This window comes from Phyllobates terribilis, unplaced genomic scaffold (genome assembly GCF_046119375.1).
Source record: "Phyllobates terribilis strain yellow unplaced genomic scaffold, ASM4611937v1 Scaffold_10__3_contigs__length_209671492, whole genome shotgun sequence".
NCBI lineage: Eukaryota > Metazoa > Chordata > Amphibia > Anura > Dendrobatidae > Phyllobates > Phyllobates terribilis.
This window is the reverse complement of record NW_027362770.1, coordinates 171,358,043-171,372,342: the sequence shown is the minus strand read 5'-3', so window position 1 is coordinate 171,372,342 and position 14,300 is coordinate 171,358,043. Positions and strand designations below refer to the sequence as shown.

General features: G+C 48.7%; 1 protein-coding gene across 1 annotated transcript in view; it reads left to right on the top strand.

The window, feature by feature from the left end:
• DENND11 (DENN domain containing 11) overlaps positions 1-12,553 on the top strand; it is a 61,372-nt gene extending 48,819 nt beyond the window's left edge. The window contains exons 8-9 of the mRNA XM_073650146.1: positions 11,745-11,813; positions 11,912-12,553. Of these exons, the coding sequence (XP_073506247.1) occupies positions 11,745-11,813; positions 11,912-12,107 (265 nt within the window). The 3' untranslated portion in view covers positions 12,108-12,553. The remainder of the gene's footprint in view (positions 1-11,744; positions 11,814-11,911) is intronic.
• Positions 12,554-14,300: the final 1,747 nt, after the last annotated feature.

The window sequence follows — 14,300 nt, the reverse complement described above, 5'->3', positions numbered from 1 at the left end:
ATAGTCTGATCCTCCCTTCCAGCTGCTCCCTCTACAGACTGTATAGTCTGATCCTCCCCTCCATCTGCTCCCTCTACAGACTGTATAGTCTGATCCTCCCTTCCATCTGCTCCCTCTACAGACTGTATAGTCTGATCCTCCCTTCCAGCTGCTCCCTCTACAGACTGTATAGTCTGATCCTCCCGTCCATCTGCTCCCTCTACAGACTGTATAGTCTGATCCTCCCTTCCAGCTGCTCCCTCTACAGACTGTATAGTCTGATCCTCCCTTCCAGCTGCTCCCTCTACAGACTGTATAGTCTGATCCTCCCCTACATCTGCTCCTTCTACAGACTGTATAGTCTGATCCTCCCTTCCATCTGCTCCCTCTACAGACTGTATAGTCTGATCCTCCCGTCCTTCTGCTCCCTCTACAGACTGTATAGTCTGATCCTCCCGTCCTTCTGCTCCCTCTACAGACTGTATAGTCTGATACTCCCTTCTATCTGCTCCCTCTACTGACTATAATCTGATCCTCCCATCCATCTGCTCCCTCTACAGACTGTATAGTCTGATCCTCCCGTCCATCTGCTCCCTCTACAGACTGTATAGTCTGATCCTCCCTTCCATCTGCTCCCTCTACAGTCTGTGTAGTCTGATCCTCCTTTCCAGCTGCTCCCTCTACAGACTGTATAGTCTGATCCTCCCCTCCATCTACTCCCTCTACAGACTGTATAGTCTGATCCTCCCCTCCATCTACTCCCTCTACAGACTGTATAGTCTGATCCTTCCTTCCATCTTCTCCCTCTACAGACTGTATAGTCTGATCCTCCCGTCCATCTGCTCCCTCTACAGACTGTATAGTCTGATCCTCCCCTCCATCTGCTCCCTCTACAGACTGTATAGTCTGATCCTCCCCTCCATCTGCTCCCTCTACAGACTGTATAGTCTGATCCTCCCCTCCATCTGCTCTCTACAGACTGTATAGTCTGATCCTCCCTTCCATCTGCTACCTCTACAGACTGTATAGTCTGATCCTCCCCTCCATCTTCTCCCTCTACAGACTATATAGTCTGATCCTCCCTTCCATCTGCTCCCTCTACAGACTGTATAGTCTGATCCTCCCTTCCATCTGCTTCCTCTACAGACTGTATAGTCTGATCCTCCCCTCCATCTGCTCCCTCTACAGACTGTATAGTCTGATCCTCCCTTCGATCTGCTCCCTCTACAGACTGTATAGTCTGATCCTCCCGTCCATCTGCTCCCTCTACAGACTGTATAGTCTGATCCTCCCTTCCATCTGCTCCCTCTACAGACTGTATAGTCTGATCCTCCCTGTATAGTCTGATCCTCCCTTACATCTGCTCCCTCTACAGCCTGTTTAGTCTGATCCTCCCTTCCATCTGCTCCCTCTACAGACTGTATAGTCTGATCCTCCCTTCCATCTGCTCCCTCTACAGACTGTATAGTCTGATCCTCCCTTCCATCTGCTCCCTCTACAGACTGTATAGTCTGATCCTCCCTTCCATCTGCTCCCTCTACAGACTGTATAGTCTGATCCTCCCTTTCATCTGCTCCCTCTACAGACTGTATAGTCTGATCCTCCCTTCCATCTGCTCCCTCTACAGACTGTAGTCTGATCCTCCCTTCCATCTGCTCCCTCTACAGACTGTATAGTCTGATCCTCCCTTCCATCTGCTCCCTCGACAGACTGTATAGTCTGATCCTCCCTTCCATCTGCTCCCTCTACAGACTGTATAGTCTGATCCTCCCTTCCATCTGCTCCCTCTACAGACTGTATAGTCTGATCCTCCCTTCCATCTGCTCCCTCTACAGACTATAGTCTGATCCTCCCATCCATTTGCTCCCTCTACAGACTGTATAGTCTGATCCTCCCTTCCATCTGCTCCCTCTACAGACTGTATAGTCTGATCCTCCCTTCCATCTGCTCCCTCTACAGACTGTATAGTCTGATCCTCCCTTCCATCTGCTCCCTCTACAGACTGTATAGTCTGATCCTCCCTTCCAGCTGCTCCCTCTACAGACTGTATAGTCTGATCCTGCTTTCCAGCTGCTCCCTCTACAGACTGTATAGTCTGATCCTTCCTTCCATCTTCTCCCTCTACAGACTGTATAGTCTGATCCTCACTTCCATCTGCTTCCTCTACAGACTGTATAGTCTGATCCTCCCTTCCAGCTGCTCCCTCTACAGACTGTATAGTCTGATCCTCCCTTCCAGCTGCTCCCTCTACAGACTGTATAGTCTGATCCTCCCTTCCAGCTGCTCCCTCTACAGACTGTATAGTCTGAACCTCCCTTCCATCTGCTCCTTCTGCAGACTGTATAGTCTGATCCTCCCATTCACCTGCTCAGTCTGCAGACTGTATAGTCTGATCCTCCCCTCCATCTGCTCCCTCTACAGACTATATAGTCTGATCCTCCCTTCCATCTGCTCCCTCTACAGACTGTATAGTCTGATCCTCCCCTCCATCTGCTTCCTCTACAGACTGTATAGTCTGATCCTCCCTGTATAGTCTGATCCTCCCTTCCATCTGCTCCCTCTACAGCCTGTTTAGTCTGATCCCCCCCTTCCATCTGCTCCCTCTACAGACTGTATAGTCTGATCCTCCCTTCCATCTGCTCCCTCTACAGACTGTATAGTCTGATCCTCCCTTCCATCTGCTCCCTCTACAGACTGTATAGTCTGATCCTCCCTTCCATCTGCTCCCTCTACAGGCTGTATAGTCTGATCCTCCCTTCCATCTGCTCCCTCTACAGACTGTATAGTCTGATCCTCCCTTCCATCTGCTCCCTCTACAGACTGTATAGTCTGATCCTCCCTTCCATCTGCTCCCTCTACAGACTGTATAGTCTGATCCTCCCTTCCATCTGCTCCCTCTACAGACTATAGTCTGATCCTCCCATCCATCTGCTCCCTCTACAGACTGTACAGTCTGATCCTCCCCTCCATCTGATCCCTCTACAGACTGTATAGTCTGATACTCCCTCTACAGACTGTAGTCTGATCCTCCCTTCCATCTGCTCCCTCTACAGACTGTATAGTCTGATCCTCCCCTCCATCTTCTCCCTCTACAGACTGTATAGTCTGATACTCCCTTCTATCTGCTCCCTCTACAGACTGTATAGTCTGATCCTCCCATCCATCTGCTCCCTCTACAGACTGTATAGTCTGATCCTCCTTTCCATCTGCTCCCTCTGCAGACTGTATAGTCTGATCCTCCCTTCCATCTGCTCCCTCTGCAGACTGTATAGTCTGATCCTCCCTTCCATCTGCTCCCTCTGCAGACTGTATAGTCTGATCCTCCCCTCCATCTTCTCCCTCTACAGACTTTATAGTCTGATCCTCCCTTCCATCTGCTCCCTCTGCAGACTGTATAGTCTGATCCTCCCTTCCATCTGCTCCCTCTACAGACTGTATAGTCTGATCCTCCCCTCCATCTGCTCTCTACAGACTGTATAGTCTGATCCTCCCTTCCACCTGCTCCCTCTACAGACTGTATAGTCTGATCCTCCCCTCCATGTGCTCCCTCTACAGACTGTATAGTCTGATCCTCCCTTCCATCTGCTCCCTCTACAGACTGTATAGTCTGATCCTCCCTTCCATCTGCTTCCTCTACAGACTATATAGTCTGATCCTCCCTTACATCTGCTCCCTCTACAGACTGTATAGACTGATCCTCCCTTCCATCTGCTCCCTCTACAGACTGTATAGTCTGATCCTCCCTTCCATCTGCTCCCTCTACAGACTGTATAGTCTGATCCTCCCTTCCATCTGATCCTCCCTTCCATCTGCGCCCTCTACAGACTGTATAGTCTGATCCTCCCTTCCATCTGCTCCCTCTACAGACTATAGTCTGATCCTCCCATCCATCTGCTCCCTCTACAGACTGTATAGTCTGATCCTCCCTTCCATCTGCTCCCTCTACAGACTGTATTGTCTGATCCTCCCTTCCAGCTGCTCCCTCTACAGACTGTATAGTCTGATCCTGCTTTCCAGCTGCTCCCTCTACAGACTGTATAGTCTGATCCTCCCCTTCATCTACTCCCTCTACAGACTCTATAGTCTGATCCTTCCTTCCATCTTCTCCCTCTACAGACTGTATAGTCTGATTCTCCCGTCCATCTGCTCCCTCTACAGACTGTATAGTCTGATCCTCACTTCCATCTGCTTCCTCTACAGACTGTATAGTCTAATCCTCCCTTCCAGCTGCTCCCTCTACAGACTGTATAGTCTGATCCTCCCTTCCATCTGCTCCCTCTACAGACTGTATAGTCTGATCCTCCCTTCCATCTGCTCCTTCTGCAGACTGTATAGTCTGATCCTCCCCTCCATCTTCTCCCTCTACAGACTTTATAGTCTGATCCTCCCTTCCATCTGCTCCCTCTGCAGACTGTATAGTCTGATCCTCCCTTCCATCTGCTCCCTCTACAGACTGTATAGTCTGATCCTCCCATTCACCTGCTCCGTCTGCAGACTGTATAGTCTGATCCTCCCCTCCATCTGCTCCCTCTACAGATTATATAGTCTGATCCTCCCTTCCATCTGCTCCCTCTACAGACTGTATAGTCTGATCCTCCCCTCCATCTGCTTCCTCTACAGACAGTATAGTCTGATCCTCCCCTCCATCTGCTACCTCTACAGACTGTATAGTCTCATCCTCCCTGTATAGTCTGATCCTCCCTTCCATCTGCTCCCTCTACAGCCTGTTTAATCTGATCCCCCCCTTCCATCTGCTTCCTCTACAGACTGTATAGTCTGATCCTCCCTTCCATCTGCTTCCTCTACAGACTGTATAGTCTGATCCTCCCTTCCATCTGCTCCTTCTACAGACTGTATAGTCTGATCCTCCCTTCCATCTGCTCCCTCTACAGACTGTATAGTCTGATCCTCCCTTCCATCTGCTCCCTCTACAGACTGTATAGTCTGATCCTCCCTTCCATCTGCTCCCTCTACAGACTGTATAGTCTGATCCTCCCTTCCATCTGCTCCCTCTACAGACTGTATAGTCTGATCCTCCCGTCCACCTGCTCCCTCTACAGACTGTACAGTCTGATCCTCCCCTCCATCTGATCCCTCTACAGACTGTATAGTCTGATCCTCCCGTCCATCTGCTCCCTCTACAGACTTTATAGTCTGATGCTCCCTCTACAGACTGTAGTCTGATCCTCCCTTCCATCTGCTCCCTCTACAGACTGTATAGTCTGATCCTCCCCTCCATCTTCTCCCTCTACAGACTGTATAGTCTGATACTCCCTTCTATCTGCTCCCTCTACAGACTGTATAGTCTGATCCTCCCATCCATCTGCTCCCTCTACAGACTGTATAGTCTGATCCTCCCTTCCATCTGCTCCCTCTGCAGACTGTATAGTCTGATCCTCCCTTCCATCTGCTCCCTCTGCAGACTGTATAGTCTGATCCTCCCTTCCATCTGCTCCCTCTACAGACTGTATAGTCTGATCCTCCCCTCCATCTTCTCCCTCTACAGACTGTATAGTCTGATCCTCCCTTCCATCTGCTCCCTCTGCAGACTGTATAGTCTGATCCTCCCCTCCATCTGCTCCCTCTACAGACTGTATAGTCTAATCCTCCCGTCCATCTGCTTCCTCTACAGACTGTATAGTCTGATCTTCCCATCCTTCTGCTCCCTCTACAGACTGTATTGTCTGATCCTCCCTTCCATCTGCTCCCTCTACAGACTGTATAGTCTGATCCTCCCTTCCATCTGCTCCCTCTACAGACTGTATAGTCTGATCCTGCCCTCCATCTGCTCCCTCTACAGACTGTATAGTCTAATCCTCCCTTCCATCTGCTCCCTCTACAGACTGTATAGTCTGATCCTCCCTTCCATCTGCTCCCTCTACAGACTGTATAGTCTGATCCTGCCCTCCATCTGCTCCCTCTACAGACTGTATAGTCTAATCCTCCCGTCCATCTGCTTCCTCTACAGACTGTATAGTCTGATCCTCCCTTCCATCTGCTCCCTCTACAGACTGTATAGTCTGATCCTCCCTTCCATCTGCTCCCTCTACAGACTGTATAGTCTGATCCTCCCCTCCATCTGCTCCCTCTACAGACTGTATAGTCTGATCCTCCCTTCCATCTTCTCCCTCTGCAGACTGTATAGTCTGATCCTCCCCTCCATCTGCTCTCTACAGACTGTATAGTCTGATCCTCCCTTCCATCTGCTACCTCTACAGACTGTATAGTCTTATCCTCCCCTCCATCTGCTTCCTCTACAGACTGTATAGTCTGATCCTCCCCTCCATCTTCTCCCTCTACAGACTATATAGTCTGATCCTCCCCTCCATCTGCTCCCTCTACAGACTGTATAGTCTGATCCTCCCCTCCATCTGCTCCCTCTACAGACTGTATAGTCTGATCCTCCCCTCCATCTGCTCTCTACAGACTGTATAGTCTGATCCTCCCTTCCATCTGCTCCCTCTACAGACTGTATAGTCTGATCCTCCCTTCCATCTGCTCCCTCTACAGACTGTATAGTCTGATCCTCCCCTCCATCTGCTTCCTCTACAGACTGTATAGTCTGATCCTCCCTGTATAGTCTGATCCTCCCTTCCATCTGCTCCCTCTACAGCCTGTTTAGTCTGATCCCCCCCTTCCATCTGCTCCCTCTACAGACTGTATAGTCTGATCCTCCCTTCCATCTGCTCCCTCTACAGACTGTATAGTCTGATCCTCCCTTCCATCTGCTCCCTCTACAGACTGTATAGTCTGATCCTCCCTTCCATCTGCTCCCTCTACAGGCTGTATAGTCTGATCCTCCCTTCCATCTGCTCCCTCTACAGACTGTATAGTCTGATCCTCCCTTCCATCTGCTCCCTCTACAGACTGTATAGTCTGATCCTCCCTTCCATCTGCTCCCTCTACAGACTGTATAGTCTGATCCTCCCTTCCATCTGCTCCCTCTACAGACTATAGTCTGATCCTCCCATCCATCTGCTCCCTCTACAGACTGTACAGTCTGATCCTCCCCTCCATCTGATCCCTCTACAGACTGTATAGTCTGATACTCCCTCTACAGACTGTAGTCTGATCCTCCCTTCCATCTGCTCCCTCTACAGACTGTATAGTCTGATCCTCCCCTCCATCTTCTCCCTCTACAGACTGTATAGTCTGATACTCCCTTCTATCTGCTCCCTCTACAGACTGTATAGTCTGATCCTCCCATCCATCTGCTCCCTCTACAGACTGTATAGTCTGATCCTCCCTTCCATCTGCTCCCTCTGCAGACTGTATAGTCTGATCCTCCCTTCCATCTGCTCCCTCTGCAGACTGTATAGTCTGATCCTCCCTTCCATCTGCTCCCTCTGCAGACTGTATAGTCTGATCCTCCCCTCCATCTTCTCCCTCTACAGACTTTATAGTCTGATCCTCCCTTCCATCTGCTCCCTCTGCAGACTGTATAGTCTGATCCTCCCTTCCATCTGCTCCCTCTACAGACTGTATAGTCTGATCCTCCCCTCCATGTGCTCCCTCTACAGACTGTATAGTCTGATCCTCCCTTCCATCTGCTCCCTCTACAGACTGTATAGTCTGATCCTCCCTTCCATCTGCTTCCTCTACAGACTATATAGTCTGATCCTCCCTTACATCTGCTCCCTCTACAGACTGTATAGACTGATCCTCCCTTCCATCTGCTCCCTCTACAGACTGTATAGTCTGATCCTCCCTTCCATCTGCTCCCTCTACAGACTGTATAGTCTGATCCTCCCTTCCATCTGATCCTCCCTTCCATCTGCGCCCTCTACAGACTGTATAGTCTGATCCTCCCTTCCATCTGCTCCCTCTACAGACTATAGTCTGATCCTCCCATCCATCTGCTCCCTCTACAGACTGTATAGTCTGATCCTCCCTTCCATCTGCTCCCTCTACAGACTGTATTGTCTGATCCTCCCTTCCAGCTGCTCCCTCTACAGACTGTATAGTCTGATCCTGCTTTCCAGCTGCTCCCTCTACAGACTGTATAGTCTGATCCTCCCCTTCATCTACTCCCTCTACAGACTCTATAGTCTGATCCTTCCTTCCATCTTCTCCCTCTACAGACTGTATAGTCTGATTCTCCCGTCCATCTGCTCCCTCTACAGACTGTATAGTCTGATCCTCACTTCCATCTGCTTCCTCTACAGACTGTATAGTCTAATCCTCCCTTCCAGCTGCTCCCTCTACAGACTGTATAGTCTGATCCTCCCTTCCATCTGCTCCCTCTACAGACTGTATAGTCTGATCCTCCCTTCCATCTGCTCCTTCTGCAGACTGTATAGTCTGATCCTCCCCTCCATCTTCTCCCTCTACAGACTTTATAGTCTGATCCTCCCTTCCATCTGCTCCCTCTGCAGACTGTATAGTCTGATCCTCCCTTCCATCTGCTCCCTCTACAGACTGTATAGTCTGATCCTCCCATTCACCTGCTCCGTCTGCAGACTGTATAGTCTGATCCTCCCCTCCATCTGCTCCCTCTACAGATTATATAGTCTGATCCTCCCTTCCATCTGCTCCCTCTACAGACTGTATAGTCTGATCCTCCCCTCCATCTGCTTCCTCTACAGACAGTATAGTCTGATCCTCCCCTCCATCTGCTACCTCTACAGACTGTATAGTCTCATCCTCCCTGTATAGTCTGATCCTCCCTTCCATCTGCTCCCTCTACAGCCTGTTTAATCTGATCCCCCCCTTCCATCTGCTTCCTCTACAGACTGTATAGTCTGATCCTCCCTTCCATCTGCTTCCTCTACAGACTGTATAGTCTGATCCTCCCTTCCATCTGCTCCTTCTACAGACTGTATAGTCTGATCCTCCCTTCCATCTGCTCCCTCTACAGACTGTATAGTCTGATCCTCCCTTCCATCTGCTCCCTCTACAGACTGTATAGTCTGATCCTCCCTTCCATCTGCTCCCTCTACAGACTGTATAGTCTGATCCTCCCTTCCATCTGCTCCCTCTACAGACTGTATAGTCTGATCCTCCCGTCCACCTGCTCCCTCTACAGACTGTACAGTCTGATCCTCCCCTCCATCTGATCCCTCTACAGACTGTATAGTCTGATCCTCCCGTCCATCTGCTCCCTCTACAGACTTTATAGTCTGATGCTCCCTCTACAGACTGTAGTCTGATCCTCCCTTCCATCTGCTCCCTCTACAGACTGTATAGTCTGATCCTCCCCTCCATCTTCTCCCTCTACAGACTGTATAGTCTGATACTCCCTTCTATCTGCTCCCTCTACAGACTGTATAGTCTGATCCTCCCATCCATCTGCTCCCTCTACAGACTGTATAGTCTGATCCTCCCTTCCATCTGCTCCCTCTGCAGACTGTATAGTCTGATCCTCCCTTCCATCTGCTCCCTCTGCAGACTGTATAGTCTGATCCTCCCTTCCATCTGCTCCCTCTACAGACTGTATAGTCTGATCCTCCCCTCCATCTTCTCCCTCTACAGACTGTATAGTCTGATCCTCCCTTCCATCTGCTCCCTCTGCAGACTGTATAGTCTGATCCTCCCCTCCATCTGCTCCCTCTACAGACTGTATAGTCTAATCCTCCCGTCCATCTGCTTCCTCTACAGACTGTATAGTCTGATCTTCCCATCCTTCTGCTCCCTCTACAGACTGTATTGTCTGATCCTCCCTTCCATCTGCTCCCTCTACAGACTGTATAGTCTGATCCTCCCTTCCATCTGCTCCCTCTACAGACTGTATAGTCTGATCCTCCCTTCCATCTGCTCCCTCTACAGACTGTATAGTCTAATCCTCCCTTCCATCTGCTCCCTCTACAGACTGTATAGTCTAATCCTCCCTTCCATCTGCTCCCTCTACAGACTGTATAGTCTGATCCTCCCTTCCATCTGCTCCTTCTACAGACTGTATAGTCTGATCCTGCCCTCCATCTGCTCCCTCTACAGACTGTATAGTCTAATCCTCCCGTCCATCTGCTTCCTCTACAGACTGTATAGTCTGATCCTCCCTTCCATCTGCTCCCTCTACAGACTGTATAGTCTGATCCTCCCTTCCATCTGCTCCCTCTACAGACTGTATAGTCTGATCCTCCCCTCCATCTGCTCCCTCTGCAGACTGTATAGTCTGATCCTCCCTTCCATCTTCTCCCTCTGCAGACTGTATAGTCTGATCCTCCCCTCCATCTGCTCTCTACAGACTGTATAGTCTGATCCTCCCTTCCATCTGCTACCTCTACAGACTGTATAGTCTTATCCTCCCCTCCATCTGCTTCCTCTACAGACTGTATAGTCTTATCCTCCCCTCCATCTGCTTCCTCTACAGACTGTATAGTCTGATCCTCCCCTCCATCTTCTCCCTCTACAGACTATATAGTCTGATCCTCCCCTCCATCTGCTCCCTCTACAGAGTGTATAGTCTGATCCTCCCCTCCATCTGCTCCCTCTACAGACTGTATAGTCTGATCCTCCCCTCCATCTGCTCTCTACAGACTGTATAGTCTGATCCTCCCTTCCATCTGCTCCCTCTACAGACTGTATAGTCTGATCCTCCCTTCCATCTGCTCCCTCTACAGACTGTATAGTCTGATCCTCCCTTCCATCTGCTTCCTCTACAGACTGTATAGTCTGATCCTCCCTTCCATCTGCTTCCTCTACAGACTGTATAGTCTGATCCTCCCCTCCATCTGCTCCCTCTACAGACTGTATAGTCTGATCCTCCCTGTATAGTCTGATCCTCCCTTCGATCTGCTCCCTCTACAGACTGTATAGTCTGATCCTCCCGTCCATCTGCTCCCTCTACAGACTGTATAGTCTGATCCTCCCGTCCATCTGCTCCCTCTACAGACTGTATAGTCTGATCCTCCCTTCCATCTGCTCCCTCTACAGACTGTATAGTCTGATCCTCCCTTCCATCTGCTCCCTCTACAGACTGTATAGTCTGATCCTCCCTTCCATCTGCTCCCTCTACAGACTGTATAGTCTGATCCTCCCTTCCATCTGCTCCCTCTACAGACTATAGTCTGATCCTCCCATCCATCTGCTCCCTCTACAGACTGTATAGTCTGATCCTCCCGTCCATCTGCTCCCTCTACAGACTGTATAGTCTGATCCTCCCTGTATAGTCTGATCCTCCCTTACATCTGCTCCCTCTACAGCCTGTTTAGTCTGATCCTCCCTTCCATCTGCTCCCTCTACAGCCTGTATAGTCTGATCCTCCCTTCCATCTGCTCCCTCTACAGACTGTATAGTCTGATCCTCCCTTCCATCTGCTCCCTCTACAGACTGTATAGTCTGATCCTCCCTTCCATCTGCTCCCTCTACAGACTGTATAGTCTGATCCTCCCTTTCATCTGCTCCCTCTACAGACTGTATAGTCTGATCCTCCCTTCCATCTGCTCCCTCTACAGACTGTATAGTCTGATCCTCCCTTCCATCTGCTCCCTCTACAGACTGTATAGTCTGATCCTCCCTTCCATCTGCTCCCTCTACAGACTGTATAGTCTGATCCTCCCTTCCATTAGATGACACTCGTTAGAACTACATTTTTTTTTAAAAAAAATAGCTTGTAACTGTGGAAACACATTAGTTTGCACTGAAGCTGTATACACGAAACGAGAATTTTTTTTTTTAACCTAAGATAAGTTGCCTTTTTTTTTTTTATTTAGATCCTTCAAAGTAATTAAAAAATGGTTTCAAATGTATACATACACCTTATATCCTACGATATTGGCAAAATATGGCCCCTGGTGAGTTGGGCTCATTGCTGTGTGTCTGTACAGGCAGCTGTTGATGTATGCGCAGGAGGTCGACGGGGACTGTTCATCCTGCGAGGAGGACCTCTTCATTCTGTAAGTATTATGGCGGGATGTACACCAAGGGGTTAACTCTGGGAGATGCGTGGCGATATCTGGTTGTTTCTGCATGGCTTTCTCTTCTTGTCCTGCAGCTTCTTCATGGAGCAGAATAACAGGATATTCCAGATCCTCTTGGAGGTGGCGGCGAGCCAGGATAAGACTCTGACGGCCGATCACGCCCGCAACATGGGCTTGGACCCGCAGGGCGACCGCAGCTTCCTCATGGACCTTCTGGAAGTGTACGGCTTTGACCTGATGCTGGTTATCGACAACCCGTGTTGCCCCTGACACTGTGTCGGACATTCCAGGCCGCTTGGCTCGTGTAAATATTCCCCCCGTAGACTGACTGCAGAGGGGACCGCGACCCTGTGCCCCTCCCCCAATACCGGAACCGGCTGTCACAAGTAAGATACGCAATAATGACATTGCAGGAGGACAAAGCACCTGGAGGAGAGAACCGGAGGACTAGTTATCGGCCATTGTCTTACGGTCTCACAAGCATCGGTTGATATCAAGGAGCCGCGAGGCTCGGTGCCCCCACCCCTCTGTGACGTCAGTGGTCCAGGCAGAACTAGTGGCTAAATGGATAATATGGCTTCTTGATGTATAGATGACTGATCCTATTTAAAGTGTATGTCCAACATCTACATAAAGATCTACTTTGTAAATTCATTACATTACTGATCTTCGGTTACATCCTGTATTATACCCCAGAGCTGCACTCACTATTCTGCTGGTGCAGTCACTGTGTACATACATTACATTGCTGATCCTGAGTTACATTCTGTATTATACTCCAGAGCTGCACTCACTATACTGCTGATGCAGTCACTGTGTACATACATTACATTACTGATCCTGAGTTACAGCCTGTATTATACTCCAGAGCTGCACTCACTATTCTGCTGGTGCAGTCACTGTGTACATACATTACATTACTGATCTTAGGTTACATCCTGTATTATACCCCAGAGCTGCACTCACTATTCTGCTGGTGCAGTCACTGTGTACATACATTACATTACTGATCCTGTACTGATTCTGAGTTACATCCTGTATTATACTCCAGAGCTGCACTCACTATTCTGCTTGTGCAGTCACTGTGTACATACATTACATTACTGATCCTGAGTTACATCCTGTATTATACTCCACAGCTGCACTCACTATTCTGCTGGTGCAGTCATTGTGGACATACATTACATTACTGATCCTGAGTTACATCCTGTATTATACTCCAGAGCTGCACTCACTATTCTGCTGGTGGAGTATAATACAGGATGTAACTCCGGATCAGTACAGGATCAGTAATGTATGTACACAGTGACTGCACCAGCAGAATAGTGAGTGCAGCTCTGGAGTATAATACAGGATGTAACTCAGGATCAGTAATGTAATGTATGTACACAGTGACTGCACCAGCAGAATAGTGAGTGCAGCTCTGGAGTATAATACAGGATGTAACTCAGGATCAGTACAGGATCAGTAATGTATGTACACAGTGACTGCACCAGTAGAATAGTGAGTGCAGCTCTGGAGTATAACACAGGATGTAACTCAGGATCAGTAATGTAATGTATGTACACAGTGACTGCACCAGCAGAATAGTGAGTGCAGCTCTGGAGTATAATACAGGATGTAACTCAGGATCAGTACAGGATCAGTAATGTAATGTATGTACACAGTGACTGCACCAGCAGAATAGTGAGGGCAGCTCTGTAGTATAATACAGGATGTAATTCAGGATCAGTAATGTAATGTATGTACACAGTGACAGCACCAGCAGAATAGTGAGTGCAGCTCTGGAGTATAATACAGAAGGTAACTCCTGATCAGTAATGTAATGTATGTACACAGTGACTGCACCAGCAGAATAGTGAGCGCAGCTCTGGAGTATGATACGGGATGTAATTCAGTATCAGCACAGTAATGCATTATGCTCACCCTTTTTATGTAGTCTGTTTCCATACATAAACTGTGATGTGATAGTGGACATGCCCTTTAAATATGTGACAGTGATTATATAATAAGAGAAGTTCTATAACCAAATAACGGTTATCAGTTTGCACATTAACACTGGGGTTCAGCCCTTTCTATGAAGCAGGTGTCGTTAAAGAAGTTGTCCAGTAGAAAAAAGAAAAAAAAAATTGTGTTTTGTTCTGTAGGAACAGCGCCTCCCCTGTCCACAGTCTGTATCTGGTATAGCATCTTGTATTATTCAGGTGAAGGGGATGAACTCTATTGTCACACACAGACCACACATGTATATGATTGGGGAATGAACTTCAATTCCAAATACAGTTCATGGACAGATGGGGGCGCTCTTCTTTTAAAACATAGCTTTCCAATTCTGGACAACGCCTTTGAAAATCTCTTCACAGTGATTACAGGGAAGCAACACTCCATACATTTAATTAGTAAGTCTCTTCTATTTCACACTATCATGAATACTGTATAACAGCGCCAACCCTGCCCATAGGT